This window comes from Ornithodoros turicata, chromosome 5, assembly GCF_037126465.1.
Source record: "Ornithodoros turicata isolate Travis chromosome 5, ASM3712646v1, whole genome shotgun sequence".
In the NCBI taxonomy this organism is placed as follows: domain Eukaryota; kingdom Metazoa; phylum Arthropoda; class Arachnida; order Ixodida; family Argasidae; genus Ornithodoros; species Ornithodoros turicata.
Window position 1 is genome coordinate 36,756,547 of NC_088205.1, and position 20,423 is coordinate 36,776,969.

At 43.9% G+C, this 20,423-nt stretch overlaps 1 protein-coding gene and 2 long non-coding RNA genes across 4 annotated transcripts; 1 reads left to right on the forward strand and 2 right to left on the reverse strand.

Annotated features, from left to right (window-relative positions):
- Positions 1 to 11,386: 11,386 nt before the first annotated feature.
- Positions 11,387 to 12,835, reverse strand: LOC135395527 (uncharacterized). Its single transcript, XR_010423145.1, has 3 exons — positions 12,533 to 12,835; positions 11,967 to 12,057; positions 11,387 to 11,548 (listed from the first exon to the last, which is right to left on the reverse strand). It is a non-coding gene; the product is annotated as an uncharacterized LOC135395527 (long non-coding RNA).
- Positions 12,836 to 12,912: 77 nt separating this feature from the next.
- Positions 12,913 to 16,305, forward strand: LOC135394366 (uncharacterized). 2 transcript variants are annotated; one of them, XR_010422858.1, is made up of 4 exons: positions 12,913 to 13,067; positions 13,362 to 13,797; positions 14,381 to 15,663; positions 16,205 to 16,305. It is a non-coding gene; the product is annotated as an uncharacterized LOC135394366 (long non-coding RNA). The 2 variants fall into 2 exon arrangements; XR_010422857.1 differs by having other exon boundaries at positions 13,362 to 15,663.
- Positions 16,306 to 17,968: 1,663 nt separating this feature from the next.
- Positions 17,969 to 19,561, reverse strand: LOC135395720 (uncharacterized). The gene has a single exon (XM_064626814.1). The coding sequence runs from the start codon at positions 19,559 to 19,561 to the stop codon at positions 17,969 to 17,971; it is 1,593 nt and encodes a 530-aa protein (XP_064482884.1).
- Between the last annotated feature and the right edge of the window lie 862 nt (positions 19,562 to 20,423).

Sequence of the window (20,423 nt, forward strand, 5' to 3'; positions counted from 1 at the left end):
CAGCAAACTATGTATATCCATTTTATGTTGCTTATTGAATGGAATGTAGATTTAACTACTCATTATCAATCCCAAAATTCGCGGTCACCCCCCCCGCCGGCGCACTCTGTCACTATACTCAGCCGCTATGCGGGAAGCGGCCTTACAGGATGTGAATTCAATGGGTGACAGCGTTTATGCCAATTAACAGCAAAACAGAATAAAATTTTTAAGATGTCATCGTCTAATAGAGAAGAATACCATGTAAAGAACCCCTGGAGACATAAAAGGCGCCAGCAGAATATAAGCCTAGTGCACCCTGGCCAAATGAATTTTAATGCATTGCGCCTATGGGGATTCCGTCAATTTTTGCACATCGCCCATGTTTAGACTACCATTTTTCGACAAAGGCAGTCAAATTCTGGAAATGTCACCGCGTGTTTTCGTTCAGTACGTCCTCCAGGTTACATACCAACCACGGCACGATGTGTGAGTGTTACTCCTGATGCACCCAGGGCCTTCAAAGTTGCGACTCAGACAGGGTTCCCCTCCTAGGCGCTGGACGGACGGAAGTCCCAGTATTATCGTAATACGGACGCGCTGAGACTGTATGGCCGGTCTGAAGGAGCTCGACACGAGAACGGTCATTTTTTCGAGAACTCGAAGTGGCTGACAGAACAGACAACTATATTTTGAGTGAGTAATATACAAATGATACCGTTTTGTATTTTATATCGCTTTTATATTAAACTACACAACTTGATAAAACTGTCCATTTCGAGTGCCGTTTTGAAAGTGATTTTGTCAAACGCGACCTTTCAGGGTGCAACAGGAGAACAAGGTACGGGGTTCAAACCCCGTGATCTTACTTTCACATATACATATTACATAATCAGCTTAGGATATATTTATTATCATCGTTATATCAAATGATATTAAGCCCCGAACTTGATGAAATTCGCCATTTGGCCGTTTTGGAAGCGATTTTGTCAAACGCGACCTCTCAGGGAGCAACAGGGGATGATACGGGGTTCTAACCCCGTGATCTTACTTTCACATATGCATATTACAAAATCAGCTTAGGACATCTTTAATATTATTCTTATATCAAATGATATTAAGCCTCGAAGTTGACGAAATTCGCCACTTGGCCATTTCGAGCGCCGCTTTGGAAAATATTTTGTCAAACGCGACCTCTCAGGGTGCAACAGGGGAACAACGTACGGGGATTAAACACCGTGATCTTACTTTCACATGTACATATTACAAAATTAGTTTAGGACATCTTTAATATTATCTTTATATCAAATGATATTAAGCCCCGAAGTTGACGAAATTGGCCATTTGGCCATTTCGAGTGCCGGTTTGGAAGCCATTTTGTCAAACCCGACCTCTCAAGGTGCAACAGGGGAACAAGATACGGGGTTTAAACCCCGTGATCTTACTTTCACATATACATACTACAAAATCAGCTTAGGACATCTTTAATATTATTTTTATATCAAATGATATTAAGCCCCGAAGTTGACGAAATTGGCCACTTGGCCATTTCGAGTGCCGCTTTCGAAACGATTTTGTCAAACGCGACCTCTCACGGTGCAACAGGGGAACAACGTACGGGTGTTAAACACCGTGATCTTACTTTCACATGTACATATTACAAAATTAGTTTAGGACATCTTTAATATTATTTTTATATCAAATTATATTAAGCCCCGAAGTTAACGAAATTGGCCATTTGGCCATTTCGAGTGCCGGTTTGGAACCCATTTTTTAAAACCCGACCTCTCAAGGTGCAACAGGGGAACAAGATACGGGGTTCAAACCCTGTGATCTTACTTTCACATATACATACTACAAAATCAGCTTAGGACATCTTTAATATTATTTTTATATCAAATGATATTAAGCCCCGAATTTGACGAAATTGGCCACTTGGCCATTTCGAGTGCCGCTTTGGAAACGATTTTGTCAAACGCGACCTCTCAGGGTGCAACAAGGGAACAACGTACGGGGCTTAAACACCGTGATCTTACTTTCACATATACATATTACAAAATTAGTTTAGGACATCTTTAATATTATTTTTATGTCAAATGATATTAAGCCCGAATTTGATGAAATTGGTCATTTGGCCATTTCGAGTGCCGGTTTGGAAGCCATTTTGTCAAACCCGACCTCTCAGGGTGCAACAGGGGAACAAGATACGGGGTTCAAACCCCGTGATCTTACTTTCCCATATACATACTACAAAATCAGCTTAGGGCGCTTTTTGCTTAGCGAGTGTCGTTTTGGAAGCAGTTTCTTCAAACGCGGCCCTTTCCATGTACGCCCTGGCACCAGGATTAAAGGGGCTTCGCACGTTTTAAAGGGCTCGATCTTCTGCCGAACGTTGCGGTAGCCTGTGTTACCCTGTATTCACACGAGTCAGTTTTCTGCCGGCTGACGCTCAGGCGGCAGGGAACGTCACCGCTCTCTGGTGCCACGTGACCGGCGCTCTTCGACACGTCACCACTTTCTGATCTCCGGAGCGGCAGTCGGAGGCAGCCGGATATCTTGTCCTCCCGGCACAGATTCTGACGACCGACGGCGTCTGCTGCCGGCAGAAGGAGAAGGTGACGGAACGGATACTTATCGCGCTTGCTTTTTATTTCATTAGGATTGTTCTGAATGCGTCCCATACAACGGCATTCACTGTACTATGACCAATTCTGAATTGGAACGCCAACGATGCTTGGCTTTACCGTGAAAGTGGTGCAACGGCACACCGGCGCAGCAGCTTTGGAACAATTATGCAATGCATAGATAGATGCCTACAATGTAGTGTTGCATAGGAAGCTTTTTCTCTACGTGAAACGAAACAGACACGGAATACAAAGCATGAATTTTATAAACGCGGATATTTCTTTCGCAGCACAGACGTTGACTACACATAATCGTTCGCTTGCACCTTTCCAATACATGCATAAAAACATAATAATTGGAAGCTACTCGTCCTACCGAAAGGAAAATGAAAATTGATTTAATTTAATTTAATTAATTATTAACTACCTGTAGCTCGACATCACAGCTTGATCGCCAGTCCATCACTTGTCAGCACGCTGTCGCGCCTATATTGATGCTCAGCATCGAGATACGCTTCATTAGTGGAAAATAAAACCGAAAGTGACAACGTCTATTATCAAAATACTCCGACAGGCGTTTGGGTCGTCCACACGGAGATTTGGGTTAATGCTGTTTTACGTTCAGACTTGTGCGTAACGCGTTACTAGTAATTGCGTTACTTGTAATCAATTACTTTTTTGAGTAATTTTTCGAGTAATCAGTTACTTTACTGTGAAAGTAATTTTTCCAGTAATCAGTTACTTTACTGTGAAAGTAATTTTTCGAGTAATCAATTACTTTTTGGAGTAATCGATTACTCAGTAATTGATTACTTTTCCGGCAGAGATTAACTTATTTTTCAGATGTTCTGTCCGAAGTCAAGCCCCTCGTGCCGTCACCCTTTGTTGGATCGTTCTACTATAGCAAGTACATGTCATTGTACTAACGTTCTGGCATTTCAGGGTCTCTCTCCCTAATCTTTTCCTACACCAGTATGGTGGTACCTGAAGGTTTAGAGGTTTAATGAGTCATGGGGAGGTTCCAGGCAATGTTCTTCCACAGTCGTGTCAACGTCTTCCCGGGCGATAAATACAGTAAACGTACAGATCTAATCTACCTGTCCTAAGCGTTTTTGTTTTTCGTGTTATTTCAGCTGTTCCGCTATTGAACCTTTCTTTGTTTCCTTTCTTTTTTTTCTGGGACACACAAAGACAGGTATAATTTGTGTGAATGCAGAGTAACGACCGGAGTAACACGTTACTTTTTTACTCGTTACTCAATTACATTTGGAGTCGAGTAATTGGCAACGGTAATCAATTACTTTTTGCGTAGAAGTAACGGTAATCAATTACTTTTTCGAGTAACGGGCACAAGTCTGTATTACGTTCCATAGCGCTTCTTCGGAACCTATTCTTTGGCCCACATCTTGTCCTGTTTCTCACGTGAATGCACTCTGAATCATCCACAAGGAGCCCAAGCGCAATAAGTTTTTTCTTTCATTGGTCCATCCTACGCTAGACACAGACGATATGCAAGCGCGAATACAGAAGGGATCGGAAAACTGACAGCCGCCGGGAAAATGACTCGTGTGAATGCTAGAGAACGAGCGGGCGTCTTCAGACGCGTAGTGACCTCGTTTATCTCGCATATCCTCTCACTCCTTCCCGACTTGCTGCCGGCAGAAAACTGACTCGTGTGAATACAGGGTTACAAGCCGTTCATAGTATCTTTTTGGCACCATGATACATATCATTTGAGTCATTGTAAAGGGCCCTGCTGCCGCCTTTTCCAAATTTTGCGGTGGTTTCCGATGTGTAAAATGTCTGCCACCATGATTAAAGGGGTTTTTGTCCGTTTTAAAGGGCTTTGCTGTAACCTTTTATGGAGTTTGCGGCCGCATCCGTTCTAATTCCAGTAGAATGGCAATAGCATAAGCCGTTGCGTATACTTATATGACTTTGGAACTATATTATACAAGGGGTATCGACCGTTTTAAAGGGCTCTGCTGCCGCATTTTCCGTATTTTGCGGTAGTCTCAGTGACAATCCCAGTAGAAGGGCATAGCACAAGCCATTGATGACATGTCATCGGCAGCATGATACAAGGGGTCTCGCCCGTTCTGAAGGGCTATGCTGCATCCTTTTCCGATATTTGCGGTCGCCTGTGTTATGATCTCGGTAGAATGACATAGTATAAGTTGTTGATAATATGTCTTTGGCAGCATGACACAAGGGGTTTTGCTCGTTTAAGAGGGCTCTGCTGCCACGTTTTCCGAATTTGGCGATCGCCTGTGTTATAACTCCAGCAGAATAGCATTGCACCCAAGCCACTGATAACTTTCTTTCTTTCGCTCCATGATACAGGGAGTATCGCCCGTTTGAAAAGGCCTTGCTGCCGCCGTATCCGAATTTTGCAGTCCCTTCTTATGCAATTCCGGTAGAAATGCATAAGCCGTCATGAATGTGCCTGTGGTACCATGATACAAATGGTTTCGTACGTTTTAAAGGACTCTGCTGCTGCCTTTTCCGAATTGTGTGGTCGCTTCTGTTGCGATTCCTGTAGAACAGCGTCATAAACCGTTGATAATATCTGTTTGGAACCATGATTAAAGAGGTTTCGCCCGTTCTAAACGGCTCTGCTGCGGTCTTTTACGGATTTTGCGGTCGCCTCCGTTAGAATCCCAGTGGGAAGGGCAATAGCATAAGCCGTCTCGAATATGCCTTTAGCACCATGATACAAAGGGTTTTGCCCGTTTTAGAGGGCTCTGCCGGCGCCTTTTCAAAATTTTGCGGTCACCACTGTTAAAATCCCAGTACAAGGGCCTAGTATAAGTGGTTGATAATGGCTTCGCTATGCAGAATACACCAGTGACTCTTTGTGGTGTATTCCTTGGTTGCCCCCTGCCATCATCGGGGTTACAGAAAGGTTATTTTTTACTTTTCTCAAAGAAGTTGGCAAGTGATGCAATGTTTCAGAAGGGTACTGTGGGTCATTTCTTGCAGGTCGACGTGTAAGCGAATCACGGACTTCTTTATGCGTGCTGCACTTCGAGAAAAATTGGTTGATTACCATGAACAGTGAAATTCAAACAGCTTCGTAACGGATATGTATTTTCATCTATGATGTCTTTTCCTCGGACTTTAGCACCAGTGCTGGTAGGTGTCTGTTGCCGTGTAAATGTTCGGACTGCCGGCGATTTGCCGTGCAAGTTCACTTTTGTGCCCCGTATCTTGGCAAGTTTTTTTCCTTGCCACATCGTCGCGGCTCTCTCATGCTGAATTCAAACGGAATGTATCAGCTTTAATCCGTTGCGCAACTCGTATCAGCAGCGAAGAGGAACGACAATTTCTTCTTTGTCATTGTTGTTGCGGCTGGCACTATCATCAATTCGCATAGAAGCCAAGATGCGGTACCCGGCGTGATAAGATGTCTGCGTGATTTCTAGTGGAGCGAACCATAGGAGCGAAGCCCACATCGTGGCTAACCTTTCCCTTCTCTTTTTTTTTTACTTTGCATTAAACATCCCCTCCCCCCCCCCCCCCCCGAACCATAGGGTGGTATATCTATATGGATACATATCTATGGGCATATGTATTGGTGGCCAAGCTGTATCGGGAAATCTCATGAATTACAGGGGAGTGGTTGGAAAAATTCAAGGGGAGTGTACACCTCCCTGGGGGGCGGGGGTAATGACCCTGGAAAGGACCGCAATTATAGGAAAGTACCTTAGCGTAAACATGTGAGCCGTATAGTTATTAGGCATTCGCATATGCAATTCATCAACGAAAAACTTCACTTGACACAGCAACAGAAGCAAATGAGCTTCTTTCCCAAATGAGACATTGAAAATTTGAAAGGCGTTGCAAGTTCTTCGTACATAATTCTTCACGAACGATTACCCCAACGTTCAGGAGCACTGAAATTGTCGGTTTACACACTGTATTGTTGATTTAGCTTGCGTTTCCAACGCGAAAAAGCAAAAAAAAAAAAAAAAAAAAAACGGAAAGAGAAATAATTAAAAATTTTCGCACATTGACCCTCGTACATAACTACTCCATCTCTATTATTTTTTCCTTTTTTTTCTCTGCGCCTCTCTGTGCTCCGTATAGTTATTCGCGCATGATATCCAGAGAGGCTGCTGTTATGCTGCAAGCCCATAAAATTAGTGTAATAATTAAGATGATGTCATTCTCTGCAGTTGTCTCCACTATTACATCTCAATTATCATATTACTTACAGTGTAGTTTATCAAAATGCACGTTCAGACCAGATCGCTATAACTACTTGTTGAGGTTCATGAGTCACAAGAACTGCTCTAATGTAAATGTACTTCCTAACGTCGACAGGAGCAGCACTATACATCGAGAAAGGGTAAAAACAATGCCTGAAAACCTGGTTTCATTCCGAATTCGTCATTATTGGTGTGTGCGTGTGTGTGTGTGGGGGGGGGGGGGGTGCAGCTTTATTCTATTTAGTGGTCAAGAGCCCTCGGGACACAGAATAGCTGACTGCAAGCCATGCACATGCGGACCGCGTGTGTGAGAGCCCTGATTGCCCTGATCTAAGCATAGGTTCATCTTAAGCGAGAAATAAATAATGTACTCGAGGGCGCGTAGCAATTGTTTAGCGTTATCTCCAAATCTGGTATTTAGTTCTGCTCCAAAATCTCTGGTCCAAAGAAGTCGCGTTTGATCAAATCATTGCCACTCGCATCGCCACAGCACTTGCAGACGCCAAATTGTCCATATCTTCCATTTCATTTTGTAATAACTGTGGATATAAACATGATATCGAAGATGTCATCACTTAATTACGTAGTCTGTATATCCATGCTTAATAGCTATGAGTCCGCGGCCGATACTTGGTTCCCTTGCTAGAGCCTGCGAAGTAGCGTTTGGTCAAATCATTCATTTTCAAGCGACCAAAGAACAAACAGGAGACAAGATCACACACAGGTCGCTCTGTTGTTGTTTCGTGTTTGTTTTTTGGTCGCTTGTGGATTTACACCAACCAGCCCAATCTATATACTTCAGACATTTTGCCAAATCGTCGCCCAAGTGGCACTCACTGGCGCCAATTTGTCAGTTTCCTCTATTTTAGCTCGTAATAACTCTTGATACCAATTTTATACTGACGGTATCATCATAAAATTACGTAGTCTGTGTATCGTCTGCGGACCGTAGCTGCCGCGCTCGCATTTAGTCAATTTGTCGTCCAGAAGGCTATCACAGGCGCCAACCTGCCAAGTTCATCCAGCAATCTCACGATATCTGGAAAGTCTCATGCTCGTTCCCACAGTTATATATCACGACTTATTCTTTATCTTACGCGAATACTCCCGGGCATGTTATCGGTGTTGTTATCAGGTCGGGGCACGAAAAGGGAATTGTTCGCCTCAGATATGTCCTCCCCTCCCTGCCCAGATCTGTTCCTCCTCACGTACTCACGCACCACCCTGTAAACTTAGCTTCCTTGCGTAGTCCTCTGCTATCAGGTCAAGCCGGGTTTCAGAGGGGGTGTCCCTGAATGCTGCTCTTGTAACACATAAAAAAACAGAAAAAAAGCACCCTATGTCTCCCAATTTCAACAAATCCGCAAAGCGAACGATAACATTCGGTCGGCTGTGATGTATTTCATCGGCTGTCTAGATTTCAGTTCTTACTTGCATCTACAGTCAACCCTCGTTTTATGAACCCTCGATTTACGAATTCCCTCGGTTTATGAACCCTTGATATCCGAATTGTGAACGGATTTTCAGGGAACGAACCGCAAAACCATGTGTGTTCTGACCTCGATTTATGAACGGGGTTGAGAACGCACGGGCCCAAGCAGCAAAATGTACTGAAAGTCGAGTGCAATAGGGGTGGACGGGTAGGTGGAAGGCCTTGAACAGATTCGTGAAACTAAAGAACATTGATAAGACACATACCGTCCACCCCTATTGCACTCGACTTTCAGTACATTGTGCTGCTTGGGGGGAAGTACTGGGATCGCGTCAATAAAGATGAATAAAGGATGAAGGTCAAGCACCCGTGCAGTGTCCCACAGCCACAAGAATTAGAGATTGAGAACAGAGGATTGCATTTCCTGTGCTGACGGTGAACACACATGTGAGCCGCTCGATGACGGTGCTTTAGTGAAGTTGTCAAATGATGGTACCCAGGGTGATCATAGTGACAGTGAAGATAACTAGCAGGATTGTTCTGAAGCTGTGACAGCTCGCTTAGCGTGGAATCACATCTAGAGTTCAAGGATCAGGCGGAGGAGTCAAGTTCCAAACTTCGATCGTCTCTTCCGTAGAGGATAAATACAGCCGAATGTATGGTGCAGAGCACAACGAACTGTTTTCACAAATAAACGTAATCTAGTGCATTTCCTGTCGCGATTCAGTCAATTTCTCTTCAGCGCACCTTGCACCTCGATTTATGAACGATTTTTCGACAAACGAAGGCTGTTCATAAATCGAGGGTTGACTGTATATTCCAGGGGCTTTTAATGCACAATTATCCTCACTTTACCCACCACACACTTTCTTTTCGTAGTAAACATATTGTAGATTATTGTTTTTCATATTCGCTGGCTAGTCTATTTGCGAGCACCAAATGCTATGCATTCCAGTTATTTTATTTCTAATACAATAGCCACAAAACTTACATACATAATCTACACCATCCCATCCAGTGGTCATTCACTGGAGTGCTCACCCGGTGTCTCTTTGGCCTAGCCACAAAACTTTTTCATAATCTACACCATCCCATTCAGTGGTCATTCACTGGAGTGCTCACCCGGTGTCTCTTTGGCCTAGCCACAAAACTTTTTCGTAATCTACACCATCCCATTCAGTGGTCATTCAGTGGAGTGCTCACCCGGTGTCTCTTTGGCCTTTCCATTTTCAGCCTTCTGACAGTTCGGCGTTATGATTTTTGGTCTTTTGGCTGTCGGCCTTCTGATAGTTCGGCGTCATGATTTTCGGCCTTTTGATAGGCTCAATCAGCCTAAATAAATGCATTGCATTTAGCAGCAGCTATTCAAAAAAATGAAAAAAAAAGGAGGAGGAGGAAGCTCCTAAAACCCCTTGGACTCCATCTTTATGTATAAATGAACAAGATAAAATCAAAGGAACTTGACGAGGTCTCGGAGCACGATTTCCGTCTCATAATTGCGCTGATTATTACACGGAAACTTCAGTACTATATTTTTAGACACTCCTTGGTTTTCACAGGGTACTTCACATTACATTTACACCAGACCTTTCGTTCAGCGTAGACACTAGTTCAACGGAGAATCCCCAGTGACCCGGAGCTTTTCCTTATCTTCCTAAGAAGGCCTCCCTTTGTGCGCCGTGCAAAGACAGACGGGTACAGGTTTTGGGTCATCCAACGTGCAACTAGCAATGATTGTCGAAAGATGGAAAATCCAGGGAACCGGTCTCGAAAGATTGGCCGTATCTCAAAATAACGTGATCGAAGTCCCCGTTGCAAAATAAACTAGTGTAAATAAATGTTATCTGGCTGTTTCTGCGCGGAAACTGCCAAAACCTACTTAGACTAACCAGAACATGAAAATGCAAACACCGAACTTTTACTAACCTAATAATCAACTAACTAACGTGCTGTTCCGTCGCGTCCGTTTCATTTATCTCCTATTTGTTAATTTTATTTATTTATTTATTTATTTATTTTTGAAATAGCAAGCCGACGTCCCGTTTGGCTGACCTTTAGCCCGTTTTCTTTTTTTTCATCTAATAAATATATCCCCCTCCCCGCGTCGCTGTCGTTGGTTTTCCTTGCTACGCGAACGTGAATTTGGGTTCCGGAAAAGACTGTTGCTCATTGCGTGGGCGGAAATAATTGTGCAGCGGCCGCTTGATCGATTTTTCTTATTGGTTCACGTGGAGTGTTCATGAAAAAAAAGAAAAAGAAAATAATAAAGATAAAAATAAAAATAAATTGATCAATAAAAGAAAGAAAGAGAAACAACAAATAAAGCTGCAGTTCTAAGTACCGTTATCCTAAGAAACATTTATCTGTGTGTAATCCGCTGGCTGGCTGTTTCAACATTACGAACATTACAGGGCAGTCCTGTTGAACGTTACTGGAATGTTTGTGAAGTCGGCCTTCCACTAACCGTAAATTCGAGAGATTCTCGCTAGCCTTATGAGACAGTTGACTGAGTAAGCACAAACCCGAAACGGCAAAATCGAGCAAATTGACGTTTCATGTCAAGCTAACAAACTCATCTCACTCTCTATAAGCGCACCGAAAAAAGAAGAGGTTTATTGGTCTCGGTGATCTCTTACACCTGCCGCGACAACGCTGACTCGTCTACCCAACGTCCCCCCCCCCCCCCCCCGACAATGCTGGCTGACGATAATCCCTTTACGAGCAGCTAGGTAAGCTTTTGTTCTGGTCTCCAAGGCCATGCTCTAAGTCCGCTGATTGTATCTCATTACGGCCGATGTCTCAATACGGCCGATAATCCTTTAATCCCCAAGTGTCTCATTACGGCCAAAATCTCAATACGGCCGAAGGCAGTCTCATTACGGCCGAAGATGTCTCATAACGGCCAAATGTGAAAATGTGTATTGTAACCTGCATTGATATGCAATGTCGCAGCCAGGTATGGATATATATTCAGCAGGGTATAAGCCATGCACTGTGCCCTTAGGGCCCTTATCATATTTATATACACATATTGCGAGACAAATGGTATGTTATCATACCACAGCACAATGCAACATATTGTGTAATGTGTACTCTCACAAGGTAGTGTTGATGTTGCTGTGAAGCAGGCTACTATGTGGAGTTAGCTACTTGTAGAGAGCTAGATGAATATTGGCTTTGTTGTGACGCTTTTGGAGCCATCCTACAGTCACTGGCCATGACAGAACACCTATCTCAGTCGATGTCAGTTTATTTCCATTCGCCTTACAATGATACAATTCTTGCTTCTGGAATGAGTAAACCTGCAAGAAGCGAAGAGCAACCATGAATAGGCTAGAATATTTAAAAAAAAACAAGCATTTGTCTCTACATGGCTGGTTTTAATGTGCACAAGCTGCACACGTGTTGATACGTGTCTGTTATTTCATTCAAGGTTAACATAAATCTTCATCTAGACAAAAGAATGACAAGCCTTAAAAATGTGACTTCCAGGTAAACACAGAGCATGACCATGATATGAATATAGGTTCAGTAGTTCATTCCCTTAATGGAAACATGTGAATATCAAATAGTAATACATTACAATTCATGAAATGATGCATGCATAACTTTCCATTTCTGGTTTCTTTCTTATAAAAGTAGTGCACGAATTAACATTCGTGCACTACTACAAAATTTCTCACTTCACAACAGAGCCTTATGATGATCTTAACAGCTCACCTCTTCGCCAGGACTCCCTGGGCAGCAACATCCTATTAGCCATGTTGTTGTTTTTCTTTTTCGGAATCCTCCGTGCAGCCACATACCATGCCTGGAATGGAAAACCAGCTATAAATAACAGTGTATTTGAATGACTTCCTCTTGAAGTATTTATTCTAATCAGATATGCTTTTGTGCCTAGTATGGTGCGCGAAAGCACATAAGTACAACATTTGCAGACGTTCGACGTAAGCAGTTCAAGGAGATCAATTAGAGTACGCCGACTTGCGCTTTTATTTTTGAAGAAATACGACGACGAATTTTAACAAATTAAATATGGCTCACAATGATACGAGTAAATGCTGCTGTACGGTGATGCATTATCGGTATCTTATCGTCTTCGAATAAATTTGTTGTTCCTAAACGCGCAACAAACTAGAAACGGCGCAAACCTACGAACGGATACCGAGTTACATCTATTACAGGCACTTCGGCTGTTTTGATTAATTTAAATTACTCGTATGAGAATCCAACTATGTGTGGACAGCACACTACTAATTCAGACAATCTACGAAAGCATTACTCACCAGAATTCCTGCTAGACTTGGTGTTGGTCAACACTGCGCGATATACGTTGGGGCTGTGGCGATTCATTCAACTCGATTTTTACCGCAACAACAGGCGCTGCTCGAAAGACAACGACGGAAAACAGGGAGCCGCTATAAAGTCCGCTAATTTGCACATTACAGCGCTACAAATCGATATATGAACACGTCGTAAACAGCAACCACTGGCTCACACAAGAAACGAGGTACCCAACGTTGCTAGACACCATCCGAACTCCGAAGTGAGAGTAGCAAAACAACAAGATATCAAAACACGAAAGGAAGAGTATTGATCCCCCCTCCTGCTATAGCATGCAAAACGTGATTTGCGCTGAGATGAACATATATGTTCACGACGCGAGTAATTTTCACTTTTCACTGATCCAAAGGAGGTCACGTGGGATCTTGCGAAATTAACAGCAATGAAAATGGCGAAACGAAACTTGTGAATCGTGCATTTGCTCTTCATGGTAGCTGCCAGAAAATCGAATCAAACTTACGGGACACTGGATTACAGGTATGTTGGCATCTTTTTCATTCCTGCATATAATTTCACATTACACTATACGTGAATACATGGTGTCATGTCGCACGATGCTGGGGAAGTAGTTGCATGGGGAAGTGTGCATGGTTCTAGACTTTTAATTTTTGATCGCGTAATCGAAATATCGGCACCTCTCGCATTGTGGCTTGCATGTGACCAACCAAATGCTGTTCCCTTACTAGCGCTTCCTACAAACGACAAAACGAAACATGTGAGAATGTATATTTTTGATTACTCATATATAACAAGAAAATGTATCGTTTTCAGGTTGCTGCCACTACGTCCCAGACAACCACGACAAAATTTATATGTCCAAACAATATCCAGAGATTGCCGAAGCCGGCATTCCATGTGAAGGCCCGCAAAGATATATCCAAAGAATGTTCGGAGATTGCCGAAGACGGCATTTCCGGTAGCATCCACAAAGATATGTCCAAAAAATGCACCGAGAACGCCGCGGTCGGGCCTTTTATTCCTGTGGGGGAAGGAAATGTCGAGGGGCAAGTGGTGGGGTTCGCGCTGGCGGTAGTCACATGACAATTTTCGGGCCGGAAGACGAACGGCGGTTGCCTGTTCGGCGACGAAGCCAAGTCAAGACGCAGTTCAGTCAGTTGAAAGCTGGTTGATGTGAAACGCGGGAGTGGACGCGGCTGTTGGACTGCTTTATTACGACGCAAAGGCAGAGGTTTCGTCTTTCGTGAAAGTAAGTATTCCATATTATATCGTATACATGACGCACAGATACAGAGCCTTAGAAAGCAAATGCAGTGTTCGTTTACATAAAGGCGTAACCACATTGTTCAGAGTGTCAATTTTCAAACAATCTTCTGCCGCTATAGGAATGCTAGCGAAGAAATACTGTGTCCTTATGAGGTAGAGTCAGTGCGGGTTTACTGCTGGGTAATAACGTAGTAACTAACACAGTGATATTGCGTTCCGCAATTCAAGGCAATGGGTGTGAATTGGAGACGCACTATGAACGCAAACGCGGTTTCGTCTAGAGGTACACACGACGCTTGCTGTTGTGTTGTTTGTGCGGCTACAACAGCAAATTAATTCTCAAATATACATCTCTTGTAGGCGTTTCTGCGTGCGGTCCTTTATGCGATTGAATGCGATAGGTGTGAAATGGAGACGCACTATGAACGCACACACTATATCTGCATATAGTGTGTGCCCAGCGCGCAAGCGCTGTTTCGTTTTCAGATCTCCAGTACACACTGACGCTTGTTGTGGCTTGTGTGGCTACAACAGGAAGTTAATTCTCAAATATACCTCTCTTGTAGGCGTTTCTGGGTGCGATCCTTACTGGAACAAGTGACGGCTGGCGTTAATAAGCGTAAGCATTGCCGTCTGTGCTTCCCATATGAACTTTTTCACAAATACCGAAATGCTTCATAGTTAGATATGCTCTTATATCGACTGTGCAGCCGCATTCGTTACGGCGTCTCTTGCTGACCTCCTATGAAGCCAGTAGTGGTGGCATTGCATTGTCAGTAATATTTCTTACTGTTTTATTGTTATTGTTTGTTGGTATCATTTTCGCTTTAAGAACTTCCTGCTCCTTTCCGTCAGGATGTTTGAAAGCTAAGCAATAGCACGAATGTGCTAAATATTCAAAGTAGGTTGCATTCTCTTTTACACAATAATATCGAATCTGTATGAAACAGGTACGAAAACTGCAGAGGCATGGTTTTTGTAGTCGGTCTGTATAACAGTTTCGAGTACGGGCGCGAATTATTGCGTCACAGCGTATGATCGTTCTAGGCAGTTCTCCCTGCACTCAACACAGGTTGTTTTGCCTTTAGGTTTGCCTCAGTTTGACGTAATTTGGCAGGTGCCGTATTTCATGTGTGAAGAAACTACAACAAATGGTACCTGTGCAGCTTTCAGCACCTATGTGTTTAAAAATCGGATAAAAACGACAACCATGTATACGTATGTACAGACATGCTTTTTTCTCTCTCTCTTTTCATATCTCAGATGCGGTGAGGGAAACAGAAGGCTCCGAGAAGTAAACGCTTTCGAGGTAGAGAGTGTCATCCAGTCATACCTGCGGCACGCAAACTGAGTGTAATTGAAAGTTGGACGTAGTAAATAAAATTTGCCAGAGCACTACACACTGACTCGATTCGGCTGGCACTTTTTTATTACACTCATCATTTGTCCTCATGTGTGTGCAAGTCTGCGTGGCGATCGAGAAATGCAGCGAAATGTACGAAACGCCTGGGACTTGTGCACCGAGCACTGTCTGGTGGTGCGGACACATCAAATAACGGTAGGTACATTAAGGGCCATTAACATCCACGTGACACATTCGTGGGATATTGCTGGGAATGTCCAAAGGCCTACCACTGGGACATGCATATGCCAACCCACGGACATTTCTGGAATGCAGGGGGGATATTGAATATCCATAGAGGAATATCCCTGGGCCGTTTGTGGGATGACGTTTTGTTGTCTGGACTCCATGTGCCCGCAATTGTCTTGCGTGTATGATTACACTTATGGCGTCGCCCACCACGGCGGAAGTGTTTTGCGTACACGCGTTTCAGCATGAAGCCTGCAGGTAACATCTGATGTTTACCCTTCGGATATTCTGAATTTACATCTTGTAGCTTAGAGGAATTCCGAATGCACAGAGTGACACACACTTTTAACATTGTGACATCAGTGCCGTGGCATAAGCTCTAATGTAGTGCCCCAGGAAAATGAACAAGGGGCAGTGGTTTATCCAGAATCCCAAGCACGAGAAGGGTGTTGGAAAAAATTGTTGGAATAGTTACGTCATTACAGCTTAACATATCATTAAAGACGTATCTGAAGCTGAAATCGCGAAATTGCAAAAAATTTAGGGGGGTCTGGATAAAGCACTGACGAGGGGGACTCCTCCACCCCATGTCAAGCCCCATAAAACACCTCCTGAAATATTTCCCTGGCTATGCAGCTGCATTATTATGACGTAATTGTCATTGTTGTCCATAATTCTTGAATATGTTTTGAATATATGAAAAAAAAGTCTGCTTGACAGCATATGTCTTATGGTCATCATCAAACAAGAGCATATGTCATTTTGTTCAGTGCCTTATGTACTTTTTCGTAAATTTCAGGTGGACGTAAATTGTAGAAGGCAGCTAGTGGGGGAGAAGATCATGGTCATAGGTCATGTGACTCCTGGAGCTCCCAGTGGGCTCCCTTGTGGAGTACTTTTCAGAACACACACACTTTGCTCACAGAACCAACGAGTAGGATGTTGCTTGAATACTGAGAAAAAATGGCGTAACGCATACAAATATCGTGTGACAATAAAAACATTTTTCACGAGGGATGCATGAAACACTGTCGCAATATTGTGTGCATGAACCATTGTGTGTGACACAAGCCGTGAGGGCACACCGCCTCGGACACATTTTGGGAAGCATAAAACACAGTATATACAGAGCTACTATGGTGGATGCTTCTTTCTTTTTGTCCGTTATGAGACCTCTTCGGCCGTAATGAGACTCCCTTCGGCCGTATTGAGACTTTGGCCGTAACGAGACACTTGGGGATTAAAGGATTTTCGGCCGTAATGAGACTTCGGCCGTAATGAGATGTTACCAGTCCGCTGTCCATGAAAGTAAAGAGGAGAGAGGGAGCACTACAGTGCGCGTGCGCATGGCCCATCCGCATGGTCGGCGGATGGATACGGTCAAAATGTTCCGCGCGGTTTTTCCTGTGCTACGGCTAGAGGGCGGCACAGAATGACGCGGTTTACGGGGCTTTGAGACGGTATTTATCCGTACTCACTTTTCATGCTTTTTTATAAAAACGGAAAGTGGTAGACATATAAATTTGATGTCTATCGATTCCTGAAATAATTCCAGAGAAAGTAAATGGAAAGTTTTTTTCGAAATGGCTATAGAAGTTTAATAAAACCTGTTCAAAGAGGGAGGAGAAAAATTGTGTATTTTTTTCGCATTCGTGACGTCGCCGTAAAATACATACGACATATATGAGAAATCCTGTAGCGTAAATAGTTTCATTTCGTCTTCCTCTTTATGGTGAAAGCACCCGCGTCAAAATCTGCGCTGCGGTTACCGAGAGGAAGCACAAAAACTGTTCCATAGGAAATACATTGGGACGGAGAGCTGATATGCCCTCTTAATAGTACACGCACCGACAACAGCATCATCCACTAGCTTCATCCCCGGACAATTTTCTCAACTTCTCTGGAGCCGAAAAAATCACGTCCACATCCCATCTCTCACATATATGCTTCAACCTATGGGATATATTATGAATATAGGGGATCACTGCCTTCCTTCTTGGTACCCTTTCATTTACTACTATCAGGGGGTTTCTTATTGTACATTTTATTACACATGCCCTCGGCCACCGATACCAAGATACTACTCGGGTACCCTGCCTCAACCAATCTTTCCACTTGGGATCTAAAACTTCCTTCCAGACGATGGTGGCAAGACTTACTCAACGCATTTTTCATACATAGACCCACTATTCCTCTTTTTACAAGCTTAGAATGGGACGAGGCATAAGACAATAACGGTTTCTTAGCCCTTGGGCTGTAAGCCCAACAATCGCTAGTTTGTTAGCTAGTTTGTTCTCTTCTGTGTCCGTGTTTTCAGAGTAGAGTAGAAGTAGCTGCGTTTTGGAGCTTGGTGACGCCCGAGTTTGGGGTCTGCTGCTCCATTTCTTTTAGTTGAGGAGTATGTTCCTCTTCTTCGCTTGTATGTCGGCTGGGGGGAGGGGGTTAGCTGGATTAGGTAGCTTGTTGATTATTACATTTATAGATCGCAGGAGGATCATCCTTTGCACTTTGGATCTATCTGCTGATTGTCAACATGCGGAGTTCCTTCTTCAGTGGACCTGTCCTAATATTTCTGCACGATTTGCGTTTCTTTGAGGAAGTCACACAGCACACTGAGTGCAATTTTTCGATCTGAGCTTGTATTCCAATTGCCCATTATCTTGGCAAAGGTGAGAGGCGTGTGACTAAGCTTTCTTAGTTCCTTGTCTAATTGTTCACGTTCTTTGGAGAACTTCTTGCACTGAGTGATGACATGGTGGGTGGTATCGGGAAGCATACACGTTGAGCAGTCAGGAGAGTCTGCTTTGCCCTGCTTGAAGAGGACTGAGTTGGTTGGCAGGACTCCGAGACGTATGCGGTGAATCAATGTGGTGTATTCCCGTTTTATGTTGAGAGGTATGGAATACTTGAGCTCTGGATCAATGTGTTTGATGTAATCTTCTGATCGCAGTGTTTTCAGCCAGAGTTTCTTCGCGTATACTTTAGTTTTGCTGTTGAGCAGGTTTACTGCATCTCCTTTAGTGAACGGGATAGGTGATCGTTTCTGATGAGACAGGGCCTCTTTTGCCAACTTGTCAGCTAGTTCATTTCCGTCGATACCACAGTGGGCTGGTACCCATTGTAGTTCGACATGGTGTCCTCTTTCGATTACATCTGAGTGATCAGTGTGAATCTTGTAGTGGAGCAAATTTGTCATGTCCGGTAGACATAGTCCCTGTAGAGCAGCCTTGGAGTCACTACAAATAATCCAGGAGCCGATTTCGCATGTCTTGATATGGGTGAGAGCTTTCAATATTCCATGCAGTTCTGCTGCTGTGGATGATGTCGTATGTGACAGCTTGTAGCTTTTTGAAATGTCTTCCCCATAAACTGCGCTGGTTGAGCCGAGTGCCGTAGTAGAACCATCCGTAAAAATCTTCTTTGCTGACGGGTGGGCTTCTTCCAGATAGCTCAGTGCAAGTTGCTTTAGCGCCACGGGTGGGAGGTCAGCTTTCCTTTTAATACCTGGGATTTCAGTCCTGATGGCCATCGTCGGCAGAAGCCACGGTGCCTTTTCACGAGTAAGGGTATGTTTTCTGCATTTTGGAAGAAACTTGTGTATAACTCCAAGGTGCCGATGCAATGTAGATTTTTTGCGATCTTGTATTTTTTTAACCAAGTGGTGCTGAGTGTGCCTGGTGATGATTCGGATCAGATGGCGTCGGGTTTCTCTTTTCCGATGTGCTTCGAGTGGAGGTTCTTTTGCCTCGACAAGTACCAACTGTGACCGCACTGCTTTCGGAACTCCGAGGACTATTCTTGCACTGCGAGCGTAGATAGCTTCTAGGGTGTGTTCCTGCTTCGCCGAGAGGTTCTGTATGACGGGGAGGCTGTAGTGTATACTTTGCCTGATCAAAGAATTATGCAAAGCTGCCAATGTTTGCGTGTTTCCCCAACGGTAGCCTCCGAGATACTTCATTAAGTTCATGTAAGCGTTGCATTTGTTGTTCAGGCGCTTAACCTCGTTTGTCCAGGACATCATTCTGTTAATGTGAACACCGAGGAATCTGTGTGTAGTTACTCGCTTGATGGGTTCTCCTTGCAAGGTAAGCTTGATGTTGCCGCGACGCTTGCGGGTGAAAGGGAGATATACAGTTTTTTCAGTAGACACGTCCATGCCTCGTTCTTCAAAGAAATGTGTCTATGGCGTGCTGTAACCGGCGTCTAAGTGGCTCCGACTGCCTACCACTTGCCCAGAGGCACATGTCATCAGCATAGACAGTACAGTGAACCTTAGGCGGTAGTAACGCTATGACAGATGCCATTAGGATATTGAAAAGTGTGGGGCTAAGAACGCCCCCTTGTGGGACCCCTTGTCCAATAGTGTGGTAGGGCGACTCACCATCTGCTGTTTTCATGAAGATGCTGCGATTGCATAGTAGATCTCTGATCCAGATGTATAGTTTTCCGCTTATTCCGAAGTATCTGAGGGCGTCTAATATGAGAGTATGTGAGGCAGTGTCAAAGGCCCTTTTAATATCAAAGAAGACTGCAACTGTGATATTGCTGTTCGCCTTGTTATGCTCCGCTGCACTCACTAAATCCATGATACAATCCATTGTGCACCTGCCTCGCCGGAATCCCGCAAATTCTTCAGGTAGAATTTTTTCCTTCTCTATGAACCATTGTAAACGGGCAAGTACCATTCTCTCCATAACTTTAAGCAGGCAACTAGTAAGGCTTATTGGTCTGTATGAGTTTAAGGCTGCTGGATTTTTTCCGGGCTTAAGAATAGGTATCACTATTGCTGTCTTCCATATCGGAGGTATCTGACCAGTGGCCCAGCTTTCGTTGTACAGCTTGAGCAGAGCTCGAGTTCCGCTCGGGCCAAGATTGGCAATACAGTCGTAGGTGACGCCATCAGGCCCAGGTGATGATTTCTTTGAATTGGCTAATTTAATGGCTTGTAAGAGTTCTGTGCGGGTGAAGTCCGAGTCAAGATCTCTGTTCCCGTGATTGGAGGCCAGGTTCAGCCTGAC

What these genes read in the sequence shown, in the direction of transcription:
- LOC135395720 (XM_064626814.1), bottom strand. Translation starts at nt 19,561, where the DNA reads ATGGACGTGTCTACTGAAAAAACTGTATATCTCCCTTTCACCCGCAAG.